The 17,602-nt window shown below is 22.7% G+C and overlaps 4 protein-coding genes across 4 annotated transcripts; 3 read left to right on the top strand and 1 right to left on the bottom strand. All coding sequences in view use genetic code 6, as the record gives it.

Annotated features, from left to right (window-relative positions):
- Positions 1 to 2,111: 2,111 nt before the first annotated feature.
- TTHERM_000426209 (SecA DEAD-box-like domain protein) lies at positions 2,112 to 3,140 on the top strand (the record flags this gene model as incomplete). The annotated part of the gene is made up of 1 exon (XM_012797054.1): positions 2,112 to 3,140. One exon carries the CDS (start codon positions 2,112 to 2,114, stop codon positions 3,138 to 3,140), a length of 1,029 nt encoding a protein of 342 aa, XP_012652508.1.
- Positions 3,141 to 3,248: 108 nt separating this feature from the next.
- TTHERM_00426190 (helicase carboxy-terminal domain protein) lies at positions 3,249 to 7,130 on the top strand (the record flags this gene model as incomplete). Its single annotated transcript, XM_001013797.2, has 1 exon — positions 3,249 to 7,130. One exon carries the CDS (start codon positions 3,249 to 3,251, stop codon positions 7,128 to 7,130), a length of 3,882 nt encoding a protein of 1,293 aa, XP_001013797.2.
- A 907-nt stretch (positions 7,131 to 8,037) lies between these two features.
- Positions 8,038 to 12,170, top strand: TTHERM_00426180 (hypothetical protein; the record flags this gene model as incomplete). Its single annotated transcript, XM_001013796.2, has 8 exons — positions 8,038 to 8,098; positions 8,150 to 8,204; positions 8,265 to 9,234; positions 9,291 to 9,434; positions 9,715 to 11,544; positions 11,609 to 11,764; positions 11,825 to 11,965; positions 12,021 to 12,170. The coding sequence occupies 8 exons, from the start codon at positions 8,038 to 8,040 to the stop codon at positions 12,168 to 12,170; spliced, it is 3,507 nt and encodes a 1,168-aa protein (XP_001013796.2).
- Positions 12,171 to 12,630: 460 nt separating this feature from the next.
- On the bottom strand, positions 12,631 to 16,092 carry TTHERM_00426170 (cyclic nucleotide-binding domain protein; the record flags this gene model as incomplete). The annotated part of the gene is made up of 3 exons (XM_001013795.2): positions 15,859 to 16,092; positions 15,605 to 15,797; positions 12,631 to 15,527 (listed from the first exon to the last, which is right to left on the bottom strand). The coding sequence occupies exons 1-3, from the start codon at positions 15,973 to 15,975 to the stop codon at positions 12,631 to 12,633; spliced, it is 3,207 nt and encodes a 1,068-aa protein (XP_001013795.1). The 5' UTR covers positions 15,976 to 16,092.
- Between the last annotated feature and the right edge of the window lie 1,510 nt (positions 16,093 to 17,602).

Genomic DNA, 17,602 nt, shown 5'->3' with positions numbered 1-17,602 from the left:
GATTATAAATAGTATGCATTAAATATATTTTATTTAATTCTTTTATCAAAAATTTAAGTCATGAACAAATTGGAAATTGTGGATGAAAATTATAAAATTAAATGAGGTATTTATCATAGTTGACGAATAACTGCATGCTGTTAACACTCCTATTTTTACATTATTTTAGAATAAGCAATAAATTTATATGTTTAAAAATATCTTGAGGACTCAGTAAATAACTTTAAACAAATATAGGCAACGCTTACTTAAATAATCTAAGATTATAAGTAAAAATATGAAAAAGAAGTTTAAAATTTCAATGATTAATAATAATTATTTTAAAACTAGCATTAAATTATAGAATAAAGATTTAAAGAATTAACTAACACGATGTTAAATTTGAATTAATATGAAAAATACAGTTAATAATTATAAATATTGAATCAAAAAATAGAAAAATTTGAAGATGAAAAGTAATAAAATCAGTTTAAGCTTAAAAGATTAAAAATAATGAGCAAAAACTAATTTAAGAAGCAAATTAAAAAAATAGTCAGCTTTAATATGAAGAAAATAAAATCAATATATAATCTTTGATCTTCTTTGAGCAAATAAATAAATATTTAACTTAACTTAAAAAATTTAAGATTAATAGACTTAAAAAAGGTGTGAAGGAAATGATTATTTTAAATACTGAATTTTAAAATAAAATTCTTTTAGAAAATGAATTAAATAATATTTTTAGTAATCGCTAACTTTCAAGTGAGATAGTTAATTATATCTTTTCATAATAGTTTTAAGCTGAATAAACTATAATAATTTAACTAAAAGAATATATTATTGAATAAGTAATTGAAAAAATGAAATAAAAATTAAAATTTTTTATCAAATAAATATGATTCATTTATCTATTCTAGATAGAGTTAAGTATTTATTTTTCATTTTTAATCTTAAATTATGGGCTATTACTTTTTTGCTATAAATTAAAAAAATAACTTATTATTATAAGTTTTAATTTTCAAAATACTTTTTAAACCATCAATTTTAATATTTTTTTTAATTTTTCATTTTTAAAAAAATTGAAAAACTATCAATAAACTCTACTCTTTATTTTAAGCAAACTAGAAATTAAAACATTTTATAAATGATAAAAATTATCAAATAAATAGAAATTTTTAAAAAAATTTGATTTATGTTTTTAAAGATTAATGATTATTAAGCAAATAAGGTAAAAATAAAAAATTTTTTAATAGTTTTAATGAGTAAATTATTTTTTAAATTAAGAAATATATTTAATTACCCAAATTTTAATGAAAATTACTATTAAAAAGCTTAATTTAAAGAAAAATAAAGGATTTATTATATTTAATATTCTAATAATAATTTGTGGTATATATTAATTAAATAAATATAATAATATTAATTGACGTTTATGATGTCTATCTTTTTTATAATAAATATTAATGCTTAAATAATTGTTGAAATACATCAATTCTTGATTTGTTAATTTAAAGATGATTGATTATTTTATTTTATCAACATTGTATGGTAGCAATTAAATAATCAATATATAAACACATAAAGTGATTGTTAAAATAGATTGATTTTTTGTAATGAGATAAAGCGTAATTACAAAATTTATGTTAGTTTTTATAAGGTAATAAATTGTATATATATAATATCATTCTGATTTTATGATCTTAAAATATTAAATTATAATATTCTTTAAAATCTAAATAGATTTATGTAAACTAAATAACTAACTAACTAACTAACCTTAATTACTATTTTTATCTTAAATTATGGAAAGCCGCTTAATTTATTAAACTAGACTATAATATATGTGTATTAAGCATATTTTTAAAGTTCAAATATTTTAGATTTTATGAGATTATATATTTATATAAATTTAATTCTTTTATAAAAAGGTTAAGTCATTACGAAATTTGAAAATTATAATATTTATTTTTTTAAATATTCTAATAAATTAGTATTCATCTTAAATATTCTAAAAATTAGTATTTTAAATATTTTAAGAAAATAAAGGAATTGAAATTGGTAACAGGTCTGGCAATATAATTTAATAAATAAATAATTATCAAAAAAAAAAAAATTATCTAAAAAAAATAAAAATGATAAGTAAAGATAAGTTTGAGTAAACAAGTGATATTTTTACTTGTTTGAAAGAGCTAAACGTAGAAAAGTCCAATAAAATTAATGAAAATGATATTAAGACATTTTAAGAAATTATTTGTGAAGTAAAGAATTCTAAGTTATATTCGAAATGGAATAAAAGTGATATTTTAAGATGGTCTTAGAAAATTTAATCCTAGGATTTACAAAATCTAAACAAATAAACTCTTGTTGAAGTGCTTTGCGTTCTTGATAGAGCTGTTGAATTAGATAAGAAACACTAGATTAGAGAAGTTCAAATGCTTTCTTTACTTTCTTTACTTTGCAAAAATGAAAACTAAGGAAGAATACTTTAAATCCTTACTGGCTAAGGTAAAACATTGATTATAAGTTGCTTGGCTGTGTTACTAAGTTTGCAGGGCTGTCAAGTTGATATTGTTACTAGTAATGATGTTCTTGCTAAAAGGGATTCTTAAGAATTAAAATCATTTTACTCATTATTCAACCTAAAGTGTTCCCATAATATTTAAAAAGAAGAAAAGAAATAGAAGAAATAAAAAAAAGCTGAAAAAGGTTCATAAAAGTTTGTAGAAGAAGATGAAGAAGAAGAAGAAGAAGAATAAGAAGAAGAGATAAAATTTGATGAAGAAAATAAAAGAAGAGATTTATAAAAAGACTTGCTTACATAGAATGAAAACGATGACACATAAAATATGGAAGTAGAAGAATAAGATGGGACAGCTAGTTGCTACTAAAATGACATTAACATTGTATATGGGACAGCTCACTTTTTTTAAGCAGACATACTAAAACATGAATTTTACAAAAAAGGAAATAGAGGATCAAGGAGATTTGATTAAGTTATTGTTGATGAAGTTGATAGTATGCTTGTCGATTCAAGAAATCACAGAACATTGCTAGCTTCAGAATAATCAGGGTTTAACAAGATCATGCTAATAATTTAAATGATTTGGATAGAATTAGGCAAAATTGAAGATTTAATCAATCCTAAAACTCTTAAAAAATGAATAGTAGGTAAATATGAAGCAGCAGAAGAAGACGCTTCGGCACATTTAGTTAGAACGATAGTGGTATTTTTAGGAGATAAAAATCGCTAAAATTGCTTTGCGTCTTCTATGCAGAGTTTCATAATTGATTATATCAATTATAAACTTCCTATTTGGGCAGCTAATGCAGTTCATGCTAAGTATAAATTCACTAGGGACGTTCAGTATATAGTCAAAAATGGAAAAATTCTTCCTTTGGATTATATAAATACAGGTGTTACTCAAATTAATACTTAGTACTAAGACGGTATCCACTAATTCTTGTAATTAAAAGAAAAGGTTCCTTTAACGAATTTAAATCTTGTTACTAATTATTCATCAAACATTAATTTTTTCAGGAGATATCATTCAAACCTTTATGGACTGACAGGGACCTTAGGAACAGAAAATATTCGTAATTTTCTTAACGAGACTTACAGTGTTGATTTTCTTTACATTCCACCTTTCAAGAAAAGATAACTAACAGAGCTATTTCCTTACTTGGAAGAAAATAAATAAAAATGGTAAAAAAAAGTTGCTTAAGATGTTGAATGGGCTTGTATTGAACAGTAAAGATGCTGCTTGGTCATCTGCAAAAGTATTAAAGATGTTGATGAAATTTACAAACTTATTACAGATAGAAAAGCAATAAAATCTCAGTTTATATATAGATACATTGATTCTGAAGACAGTGAATCAGAAAGAGAAATTTAAAAATATACTAAACCAGGCTATGTTATTATATCAACTAATCTCGCAGGAAGAGGCTGTGATTTAAAAATACCAGATATAGTTGAGTAAAAAGGAGGATTGCATGTCATAGTTACTTTTATTCCTGAAAACTCTAGAGTACTTGAATAAGCTTTTGGAAGGGCAGGTAGGTAAGGCTAAAAGGGTTCTGCAAGAATGATAATTGAAAGCAGCATTCTCAATCAGCTAAAAAAATATTTGAACATATAAGATGATACCGATGGAGAATATTTTAAATAAAAACTCAGTGTAGAATTGAAAAATTAAATTTTGAAGAAAATAGAAGAAGAGGAAAAACATTAGCTTTCAATCGCTAAAGAAGAAGTCAAAAAAATAGAAGAATAAGATGAGCTCTTTAAAAGATTTTCAAACCAAATTAACAGCTGGAAAATTAATTACAAAGAAGATTATCTTATCTTTAAAGCTCTTGAGTTTAGATTTGGGCTTTTTTTAGACATCCTAAATGAAAAACAAAAGAAAGATCTCAATGAAATGTAATAAATGCAAGAATCAGGAAGCAAAAGTTTATTGTATTTCAAAAAAGACATTGAAAAATTTTTCTCAGATATTGAAAAAGATTACAAATAAGGTTAAATACTTATTAAGCCAGAAGATTTGTTATACAAAAGTTGCATTTCTTTAATGAAAAAAGAAGATTCAGCTTCTGAACTAATATAATAAGCAAAACATATGGATTAGCAAAATCCTATTCCTCACTATCAATAAATTATTAGCCACATTTAGAATAAAGAATTTAATAAAATTGAACCAGAGTACAAACAATTTAGAGAAAAGATAGAAATCAAAAAAGAAGAGCACTCTATGTTGAGAGTAGCAGTGTAAAATAGTAAATAAATACGATAATAATAGTTAAGAAATTAATTAGAATAAGAAATTAATCTACTTGGTAACATAGAGTAAGATCTTTTTCAATTTAACTAGGAGCTTAATATCTAACCAATTCAATTTCAGCAATTTCAAAATTAAGCATTTCAGGCAAGGAATTTGAATTTAAGTTCGTTAAATAACTTACAAAATAATTTGAATCTACCATAATAGTAAAAATATATGATTTAAAAACTTAAATTAGAGTAAATCGAAAACTAAAAATAAGTAATAAAGGATTTATAAATAAAATTAGATGAATTAAAAACAAATGAAAAGTAATTAGAAATTAATATGATTAATGATGAGAAACATCTATAAGTTTATTAAGCTATTTCTAAATAACTTGAAGAAAATCTTTCATAATTAAATAAAATAAGTGGATCAGAAGATTATGAAATTAATGTTGATTTCGAAAATGCTTCAGAACTTAAAACTTACATGCCAGATTATGATGGACTCTTCCAAGATATCACAGAATTAGAATAAATGTTGGCTAATGACGGATTACCCTTAATTGGAAAAGTTTAAGCTAAAAAAAAGAAAAAGAGATTTTGGGGATGGATAGTTAAATTGGTAGCTGGGGTTGTATAAATTGTTGTTGGAGCAGCTCTAACTTACTTTTCTGCTGGGGCTGCCTCTAGTGTAGGAATAAGTTTGATATTTGAGGGATGTGTGGATGTGTTTCAAGCAATTAAAGCTGGTATTAATAACGAAGATGTAGATTTAGGTTAGTACTTTTAAAATAAGGTTGTGTCTCTATCACTCGCATGCGCCTTAGCTGGCTCATAAGCTCTAGCTGAAACTGGTTAGCTTTTTAAATAGGGTGCTGAGTATGCAGCTAAAAATGGTATTTTGAACTCGACTAAAAAGTTACTTTCTTCAGAAGTAATATTGGGTGGACTGAAAAAAGCTGGATAAAAAGCTATCGAGCTTAATAATATTTAAATGATTGGCGGCCTTATATCAGCAAGAATGTAATAAACAGATATAAGGTAGAAAACTTAAGAATAAGTAAATTAGGAAGATGAACAAGAATAAATTAATGAAGAACAAAAGCAAAATTTTTAAAAAAAATTAGAATAAATTAAAAAATCGAAAGAATTAAAAAATTAATTTATTAACATCCAAGAAAAAGAAAGATAGTACCAATAATTCTTAGAATCAATACGTGATGAAGTTGAAAGGATTGCCAATTAAGAAGTTAGGATGAATTATTCAGATATCTTAACATAATTAGTATTTCTTATTAAATCTAACCCAGAAAATAAAAGCAAGATAGAAAATCTTTTAAATTACAGTTACTTATCAATTGACATTGAAAAAAAAGACTAAATATTTGAAAATGCTAGCTAAGCCCTTATTTAATCTAATTTTAATAGAACAAAGGCTTTGATTAATCTTAAACCTTGCTTACAATAATTACTAGATGAGCTGTTTATGAAAGTTGATGAAAAAATGAGTACTAAAGTTTCTATTTTTAAATTTATTTTAGAGAAAGCAATGACTTAATATGCTTAAAAAAGAAAGTAATATCTTGAAGACTCAGTAAATAATTTTAATCAATTATAAATAAATGTTGATTAATAAATGTAAAAATAAAAAAAAACATTTGAATAAGAAGTTTAAAGCCTCAAAAATTCATAATAATTAATTTAAAATAGGCATTAAAATATAGAATAAAGATAAAATGAATTAAAAAACATGAGTTATGGTTTGAATTAATATGATTAATATGCAGTTAATAATTATAATTAGTAAGTACGAAATTTGACTTAGGAAATAGATAATTTTAACAATGAATAGTAACAAAATAATTTAAAAGTTTAACAGATTTAAAACTATTAGCAAATGCTAGTTAATGAAGCAAAATAGAAAGAAAATCTACTTAAAAATGAACAATAAAAAATCTAAAATCTTTAATTTTCTATAAAAAAAGAAATAGAAAACTTAGTTTAAAAAATTTAAGAATAATAGACTTAAAAAAGGTATGAAGATATCTTGATAAGTATGTAAGTATTTAATTCAGACAAAATTACTTTAAATAGGGGATTTTATAAAAAAACACTTTTAGAAAATGAATTAAATAATATTTTTGGTAACCGCTAATTTTCAAGTGAGATAGTTAGTTACATCTTTTCATAATAGTTTTAAGCTGAATAGACAAAAATACTTTAACTAAAAGAAGAGTTTATTGAATATGTGACTGAGAAAACTAACGATAGAGTTATTATGCCAATGCTCCAACAAGCTTATAATAAGTTAATTAAATAAGATATTACATTAGCTGAGTCTAGAATTAAATAGTTAGCAGAAGAAATCAATAAAAACTAATGAAAGTTGATAAATTCTTAAATTAATTTATATACTTTCTTGATAATATGAAAAAATTCTAAAAATAAAAAATATTGTTGTCAGTTTTTTTTTTAAAAAAAAATAAATTTATTTTGTTATTAGTTTTTTAAAAACAAATTTTGGAAATCATTCAAGGAATAAATAAGCCACATTTATAAATTAAAAATTTTTTCTGAAATATAAATTAAGATTTTTTTATGAAATAAGTATGATTCATTGATTTATTCTAGATAGATATAAGTATTTATTTTTCAATTTTAATCTTAAATTATGAGCATTTACTTATTTTTCAAGTTAATAAATTTAAAAAAAATAACTTACCAGAGTAAGTTTTAATTAATTTTCAGAATAATGTTCAAATCATCAATTTAAATATTTTTTTAATTTTTAATTTTTAAACAATTTAATAAACTTTATTACTTTATATTTTAAAAAAATATTATTTAAGAAAGAAATTTACACATTTTTTTAATGATAAAATTATCAACTTAAATCATTTATTTAATTAATTTTACTTTTATTGGTAAATTTCATATTTTAAATAAAATATTATTTTTTTTGAATTTTTGAATTTTTTCATTTTTGGGTTTGTTGTGTTTTTTTTGCTAGTTAAAAAATAGTTGTTAAATTTACAATTTTCTGAAGATAAGATTTATTGTTACGAATTTAATTTTTTAGAATACTGTTTTATTCCATGTAACCAAAAAACCAGTTTATGCCTTTTTAACTTCATTTTTTCAATATTTAATTTATTATTGATATATAAGCAATCAAACTTTGATAATTTAATTTCAACACAAATTAATCAATATACTAAATAAGTTGAAATATATAGAGCAAAATAAATAAAATTATATTTTTTTTATATCAAGATTTCAGCAAAGCATAAATGGAATTATCAGATACAAAGAGCTAAGATCGCTACTCCATGACGGATACAGTCAATTCAGGTATGTATATTTTGAAAAATATTTGAAAGCTCATTTTTTATTCTTAAAAAGAGGATCTTAACGAGCGCATACAAGAAATAATTCGTTAACATTATGGACAAAAAGAGTAATTTAAAATAGAAGTAAAACAAGATATTTAATTAAAACTTATAATACTATAAAACAGTATGGTTTCAGAGGGTAGAAAGAGATCTTTTCCTTTAATGAAATCTAGTAGCAAAAAGAGATAAATCACTCCAAAAAAAGTAATATCATCTGATCTTGAGGATATTAATGACCAAAATAGCATGTTAAAATAGTAAAAAGGCAAAAAATTATCTTTGTAAAATCATTTAATTTGCTTATCGCCAAATGATCAAAAATATCTTAGCTCAAAAAAAAATTAAGATGAATTATCTAATAAAAAAGCAAATTAATATTCATCCAATAATAATTCATTAATGAAGTATTCGCCTTCTACTCAAGCTGCTATCTATGAGAGAAGCGATATGAAGGATATTGATTATCAAAATACAAATTAATACTTGGTAGAAAATGGATTTTCTTCAAGAAAGCAGCATTATTTGGAAGCAAGTGCTATACATGAAGATTAAAACGAGAGCGACCAGACAATAGTAAATCATAGCAGCTCTCAAACTAAAATAAAAACAATAAATTTTGGCACTTAATAGCACACCTAAAACTCACCTGTATTCTCTAAATCAATAAATAGCGAGGCAGGACATTACAAAACATTCAACGAAGAAGACAGCTAAACTGATATCAAAAACCTGATAAATAAACTTGATAAGTAAGGTAATCGTAATAATAACATGACGCAAAATACTTCTTGTTCTTTTTTGAATGGTGGAAGTGCCACAAAAACAACTTCTAATAAATGTTAATTAAATAAAGAATAGCAAATAATTTCACAATTTTCCTAACAGAATTTATCTGAAATTTTGCCTAATTACTTATTCTAAAATAATTACTAATAACAGTCGAATTTGCCTTCTTTGTTACAGCAACAAAAAGATTATGAATCAAATTAAAGTGCTCATAGAATTGCTGCACAAACAAACTGCATCTAAAATTTAGAGCTATCATAAAGTCTGCTTTCAGAAGCCATTAAAAAGCTAACCATAAAACAGCTTACAGTAAAAACTTAAAATCAATTATTATTTTGAAATTGCAATTTCAATTTTAAAAATAGGCAATTAAAATGATGGTCAAACCGCTTGAATGTGTTTAATAAATTACCAACTGTATAGTTTCTTTAGTGAAAGATGGGAGAAGAATTGTAGAGAGCTTTGATGTAAACAGATCTACTTAAAAAACAGAACCTGATGAAGATGAGGTAAATAAATAAAAAAATTAATAAATAAATAAAGAAAGAAAGAAAGAAAGATCGTTTATATTTTTTATAATTATAATTCAATGAGTTTATCTTTAAAATCAGTTTTAAATAAAGAAATATATTTTTTATAATATTTTTAATATTTTATTTAATAAATTGATAATTTAAAAATAAATAATTGAATTAAAATGTTAAATGGTTAAAAATAAATAATTTTGATTAATTTTTTATTAAAATGGAATAAAAATAATAATTTTTTTTTATTAATTAAACGAAAAAGGAAATTCCTTGGAAGAGCTTGTAGGAATATTTTACTTCTCCTGGTAGATTAATGAATGAGCTTTCTAGGATTGCTGATATTATAGAAATGAATTAGGTGAGCAGTAGAAGTATTGGATAATGTAGGGAAACTGCCAAAAATTTATAGGATTTAGAAATTCCTGATAACCCTCTTTTGCAAGAACAAATTTCTGGTTTGGTTTCATACATTAAAGCTGTTTCTGTCTATTATGATTATAAAATGGAACTTAATAGGTTAGTGTTAGAAGAATAACAAATACAATAAAGAATTAATTTTGAAAAAAAAATGCTGAAACAGTAGTAAATTACTCAAAAAGAAAATATTTTTAGCTATCCTAAAAATAATGTTTAAAAAGATTCAAGTAATAATAGTAATTTTAACAGTAAGTCTAATAAAGAAAAAATTGGAAGTTAAACTTTTGCTACTAATTCAAGAAAATAGAGTCATGATAAATAATCTAATATGACTTTTGGCTAAAGTATCACAAGTGATTCTCAAAGATATGCTAAGAACATTCTTTAAGCTCCAAAATAAAGCTCCGCTTCAATAGCAAATTTTTAATCAAATATCAATTAAAGCTAGAATATTTAAAATAATTTATCTTTAAACTCTTGCTAGTAGCTCAGCACTTCAATTGTTGTTAAGACTCCTATAAAAAATCAAACTAAAAAGAATCTTACTCCCAATAAATAGAATAGAAGACTTAGTGGTTCAAGTAGTCACTAAGATATATTAAATAATCAAAGTGCAAAGCATAATAAACAAACTAAGGTTGATAACTCTTAAAGATCCTTGTCAAAGTCAAATTCACATAAAATAAATCTAAGATCTTCAGATTAACTCTCTGAGTCATCATCCAGATCAGGTTTAAATCTCCCTAAATAAATAGAAATAACTAACACAAGAGAAGTAAAAAAGTAATTGCCATAATAAAGACTCAATACACAGAACACAAACACTACAAGAAGTAGTAATCGCTTGAATACATCTTGCTCTTCATAGAATTCCAATATGCCTAGAAAGAGTGAATTTTAAGAATCTATGAATTAAACATAAAAGCTTAATACCAAACTTAATTCAGAAAATAATAAGCAAAGTAGCTCATAATTTTAAAAATAAATTGAAGAAAAAAAGTTCTTACATAAAAGAGAGTAGAGCTAAGGTAGTCTAGCGCAGTAAAGTACTCACTCTACACGCAGTAGATTCTCAACATAGATATCAGAGGAGAATAAAACAAAATAAACAAAAACAACTTCAAGAAGTATAAGTAATAAAAGACAGGGAAGTCTGTTATCAATAAAAAATAGAAAGGATGAAAGTTAATTTATGAATTCACCAATGTCTACCAAACCTGATCATTAAAAATAACACTTAAATAGCTCATAATCTCTGTCTTCTAACAGATAAAGGAGTTTAAGCTAATCTAGTAGAAACTCTAGCTCTTAAAGGGATCTAAAAAGTAGAAATGAAGCAGCAGCAACTTCAAAAATATCTAGGTTAGATAAAATACTTAAGCTTAAAGTAAAAAAACCTGAAGCAAACTCATGTGTAAAGAATATTATAAATAATTTTGAAGAGTTCAGTGAAAGAGGAAATAGCATTGAAAACACTTAAAACAGAAATACTTCAAAGGCTGCAAAGCAGAAATTAACAATATAAAAGTAGATCAAATAAGAAAAATAAGACATTCTTACCTTAAAGTCTAAGAAATCTAAACTAGATTTTTATCTAGAAAAAGATCACAAGTAGAGACTGTAAGAAACATAGCACTTAGAAGAAAAAATAGATAACAAATGGAAATTGTAAGAAGTAAGATAGAATATAAAAAATTTTACTTATTAATTTTTAATCAAAACAACATTTTAATTAAAAGAGAGACAGACTTCATGGATTTTTAGAGGACTAAAAAAGAAGAGAAAAACAGCTTATTAAAGAAATGAATGAAGAATCAATAAAATGCTTCAAAACTGTAAAGCAAATTCAAGAATGGGAAGATCACTAGCACTAAAGTCATTAACACTAATAATTAGTAATTAATTCTTCATTTGTATTTTTAAAAAGTAGTTAAAATGAATGTAATTTTTAATAGTATATAAATCACATCTATAATGAATGCTAAAAAGAAAGAAGCAAAAGAGAAGAAAAAGATATGCTTTACTTTAAAAAATAAAATTTAATTGATGAAAAGCATTAAAAATCTATTAATAGTCAAAAATCAATCCTTGAAACAGTAAAATTTTTATCGGTTATCGTCAAAAAATTTATATTTAATTTTTAATAAACAGAGTGTAAATTATTAAGAAGATGATCTAAAAAGGCTAAATAACGAGCTTAAAGACTAATAAAAAAGAAAGAAAGATTTAGAAGATACTCTAGAAAGGACTCTTGATGTCATATACAACTATAGGAAATTATCGTGCTATAAATAGCTTTGATAAAATATTGAGAAAAAAAATGTAAATAGTAATTAAATGAATTAAATTAACAACCCAAATAATTCAGCAACCTATCTAATTAACTAACTAACCAACTAAATAACTACCAAATGAATTAATTAATTTTAATTATTTAATATAAATTAATGTTATTCTAATTTGTAAATAATGTTTATCTACCCTATAATTAATTAATTATCTTTCAAAATTAATCAATTTAAATTTTATCAAAAATGTTTTTACAAAATTTGAAATAAATTTTATCTTAAGTGAATAATTGAATATTTTTTTATAAATATAGTAAGGTAAATTTTTTATTTATTTACTTCTTTAAAATATTTAATTAACAATTTAATTGTTTTTTAGTAGAATTTGTTAAAATATTAATTTTTATAAAACATGAATTTGTTACTTTAAAATAATTATTAGATTATTTAATACTTTTCAAATAATTTTGTTATCAATCTTTCAAAATGTCAAAATTGTCAATTCCTAGAATTACTTTATGCAATTTAGCTGTTGTTTTTACACTTTTAGGTGAATTTAAAGGATTTTACAATATTTGAATTTTAGATCTATTATTGTTACTATTTTTTTAATTGTTTTATGCAGGTGAAGCTGATTTTTTTATTAAATAAGGATCCTCCAATATCTTATCTTCTATTGCTTTTTGTAGCTTTTCTTTTATTTTTTTTCTGCTTTTTCTTAAGAATTGCTTATTGATGGAATTTTGAGGTTACACTACTAGCATAAGTTACTTAAAATTTGAATTGTTATAATTTAGTTATGGCAGAATTATCTAATCTGGAAAATTAACATTAGAATTAGCTATTGTATTAGAAATTTATTCGTTGAGAATTTCTACAGAGTTGCTCATAACAATAGAACTATCTTTTTTGAGTGTCTCTAGCAAGTTAGGTATTTCATAGCCTTCTTTTATTTTTCTTTTATTGCTTCTTTTAATGTATTTATGAATATAATTTTCAACTAATTTGACTTTAGGCCCATTAATGGCATATTAAATTTCATGTTCAGCTTATCTCATTAACTCACTCTAATTAGACAACTAGAACTCTAAAGAGTCTATATTTAAGTTTTTAATTTTTTCAGGTGAGACATCTTCATAAATTTAAGTTATGCTAACTTATCTGCTAGCTTTACCCACGTAATTTGGATCTTTAAATTATGCTAATGCATATCTTTAATCAACTAAACCAAAGTTTTTAAGTAAATTTTGTTTTGTTTATTCTTTTATTTAATTAATATTTGGCTAGTTAAGTATAACTTCTTCACTTTTGTTTAATCTGGAGAGTTACTATTTATAACTAAGATGATTGTTTCTGTTTTCAGAGGAGTCATAAATATTATGAAAACTTTGGTTTTATTATCTCTTTATTATTTGGTCTTAGGCTAGTTACTATCTCAAGCTTCTTCTTCTATCTTGATTTGTGGTTTTACTTTTATTCTGTGATTATTCTTAGTTAATAAAATCATTTATTTTTGGTTCTTCTTAATTATCAATTTAAATTTAGATATTTTAATCTTTATTTATAATTGAATTTTGTTGTTCTATGTTTGGTAGTGTTAGTAAAAAGGATTTCTGTTAAAGTAGAGGACTATCTTCTTCTTATTCTTATCTTTTAGTTTCTATAATTGCACTATTATTAGTACTGTTACTTGAATCTTTAAGCCTGAAAGAAGACAGCGGAATTTTTTAAATTTTAGATGATCGTTAAATATACTGCTTATCTATGCCCTCAGAATCAACATCGTATAAATTCTTTTTTCTATTACTGGCAGACTAAGGAGTTTTTCCTTCATTCTTATCAAAAATAGATTGTCTTTTAGAGCTAATTGAGCGATTTCTATTGAAAATTGTGTTTAATGTATAATTATTAGATTTATTTCTTTAAAGCTCTTAAAAAACATCTTCATCTTTTAAAAAGTTAGCATTTTAACAGAGATATTTATTTTTTTCTAATATTTGCTGAATATTTTCCATTTTTTATTTTTGATAAATTTCCAGAATTTCATTTTCCTCTATAAAAAAGCAATTACTTTCTTCTTAGTTTTACTATTTATTATCAGTCTTCCCACTTATATTTTATTGCTGCTTCAGAAATATTTATTTGTTTGTAGATTGCTTATCGATTTATTCGTTTTCTAATATTTTAAAATTGCTATTATTGCTATTTACTTGAACTTAATCTTCCTTTTTTGTAAGCTTAGATTAATTGTTAATAATTTCTTTTGGAGAATTATTATTGTTGGACTATTATAAATTCTGAGGAATATTGCTTTAATTTTAAACTTTTATATGTTAGCTATTAAAGTTCAACTTTTTATTTGTTGATTCAGTATATTATTATTATTTATCATTTTTATTCATTTTTTAAGAGTCTTTCAGATTAAGGACGTACTCTTATAAAAGCTCATTTTTTTCTGGGCTAATACTAGGACTTCTCTTTTCTGGAAATTGATTAATTGATGGTAAATAATATGCCTTTTTTGTGGAAGGAACTTAAAGTTATTATAATTCTGCAATAGATTGAGAATCATAGTGCTTTAATCCAGTTGATTGATTTTACGATGAAGCAGCTAGAGACGATTAGTAAAGAAAATTTTTATATTATTAGTCAAGATTTGATCTCCTCTAAATAATACCATCTCTCATCTATTAACTAAACTTTTCTTTCTTGATGAGATTGTCAATAGTTTTATCTGATGTTGATTTAAAGATATTCATGTAATTCTCAAAGCTTAAAAAAAAAGCCTTAGAATTATTTTAAGAGCATATTACTCTATTTTTCCTAGTTTACTTGGCTCTAAATATTTCTTCCTAACCAAAGACTTAGCTCTATTGTTACAAAATACTAACCCTAACAAATACTTTATTGCTAGCTAATTCTTAATCTTTTCCTTGCTTATTTTTATCAATGATCTTGCTTTTCATCACACTGAACTAGCCACTATCTATAATATAAATCCCATCAATTGGCTAGTTTTCATCATAAACAATACTATTATAATTATAAATCTTTTTTTCAAAGCAATTTATATTTTTTTTTAAAATAACTATTTAAAAATCTTCAAACATAGCAGTATTTTTCAGTAGTTTAAGAACTCTCTTAAATTCATTTTCATCCCTTTTTTAAACTATGAATTCATATTAGTCTTTTTTTAAGACAGCAAATTCACATTTAAGTACAGCCTTAAGAGTAAACTACATCATTTGATCTTCAAAGTTACCCGCTGATTCTCCAACTTTAAACACTCTTTCTCTATCTATTAAACTAGATTTATCTGTAACCACAGCATCTCCGCTCAATAAAACCCAAAAATGTTTAGGTATTTCGTCTATTTTTTATTTAAAAGGTATAAATGTGGATTAAAAGAATAGGAAAATATATTAAGGCATTCATTAAATCATTTACCTCTTTAAAAAATAATTTAGTTAGGCATAAATGAAACTAAACTAAGCAGTTTCAAGCATGATAAAACAGTCCATTTATCATATGTTTCAAGAATTTCATTAAAAAATTCTAACTTTTGGAAGTAAAAATATAAGAAATGAATATCTTCTTATGTTCTATTTAAGATCGGCTTTTTCAAGATACCTCTTACGTCCTATGTGAATAATTTAAAAGAAATAAAGTAAATTATAATTGCTTATTTTATTGAAATCTACTTTGACAATTTCTTCAGGATGCTTTGAAGCAAAATATTCCTAGCATTAAGAATACTCAATAAAATCATTATCTGATTTTATTCTTTCCGTTGCGTCGTTACGGTGTCTTTATGACATGGCAAGGACTGCAATAAATAATAAATTATATAAATAAATTTGTGATCTTGCTTAAGCTTAGATCGTTTAGTTGAAATTATTGTAGCTAAAATAGCTTTAAGTTTACTATTAGAAATATTTAGCTAGTTTTACAATTATTTGAGTATTAATTATATGAATTAATTAAGATGAATCATAATCACTAATTTTATTTATTATTAGCTTATTACTCAAATCATATTGTAATTTGAGTATTTCATGTTTTTATAAATCATAGATTAAATTTTATTCAAGACAAACATAATATTAAAAATAAATATCAATTCGAAACATTCATATTTAAAGTGGTAAAAAATGTTACTCAAAGAATTATCTACGATTCTCATCATTTTTATTTTTTTTTAAAGATATTTTAAAATTAAATACATTTAACCTGTTTAACAAGTACCATCAATTAAACTTCGAACAATCACAAAATATAAGCAAATAATTAAATTTATTGCTTCTATGAAAAATTACTATTTCTATTTTAACTTTATTTATGAAATTTAAAATCTGTTTGTTTATAAAATTTTTTAAAGTTATCAATAAATTTTTATTAAATTAAAATAATTATTTTAAAATGCAAAACATAATATCATGAGTATAATTTGATACAATTAAAAACAAAGCAAACGAATTATTTTATTTTTAACATTTATTCTTCAATAATTATCTATTAAATTAATTCATATTTAAAGTGGCAAAAAATGTTACTAAAGGAATTATCTACTATTGTATTATTATTTTTTTTTAAAATGATATTATTATATTAAATAAATTATTATAATCTAACTCATCATTAATAGATATTAAATATAGGTCATAATATTTAAGCAAATACTTAAATTTATTGTTCCTAAAAAAATTTATTATTTCTATTTTTATTTTATTTATGAAATTTAAAATCAATCTGGTTTTTTATAAATTTTTTAAAAGAATATTAATGAAATTTTATTAAATTAAAATAATTATCTTTAAATGCAAAAAAATAATTTTGTGAATTGTTTTTTTTAAAAATAAAACAAAGGATTATATTATTTTTAATCTCTTTTTCTTCAATAATTATTCGAATTAAATTAAATTTTTTTGCATTTTTTGAACAAAATTTTTTTAATTTATCTTAATTTTATTTTATAAATAGATTATTTTTTTTAAAAGTATTTCGTTTAAATTAGAATTTCAATTAATTTGTTTAAACCTAAAAATTAGTTTAAAAACAGATAATTAAAATAAAAAGAAAATATGTTAAAATTATTAATATTAAATGAAGTATCTTTTAGTAAATTCTAATACCAAGATAATATTTTATTGTTAGAAGACATATCTTTTAGTAAATTCTAATTTTAAATAATTAAAGTTAGGTTTAAAAATACGCGCTGAATAATTTAGTAATTTGCTAAGAATTAATTGCCGTATGTATCAATTAACTAATTGATTGAATAGATTTTATTTAATTTAATGAATATTTTTAAATTTTCAAAAAGAGTTTTTGGCGTATATTATCATTCATTTCTACCTACCTACATACATACATACATAAATACATAAATTTATAATTTTCAATATTAAAAATTTGAATAATAATTAATAAAATTTTGATATTCTG

The sequence above is a fragment of the Tetrahymena thermophila genome (assembly GCF_000189635.1).
Source record: "Tetrahymena thermophila SB210 genomic scaffold scf_8254671, whole genome shotgun sequence".
NCBI lineage: Eukaryota > Ciliophora > Oligohymenophorea > Hymenostomatida > Tetrahymenidae > Tetrahymena > Tetrahymena thermophila.
The sequence above is the reverse complement of the archived record's forward strand: the minus strand, read 5'-3'. Positions and strand labels throughout refer to the sequence as shown.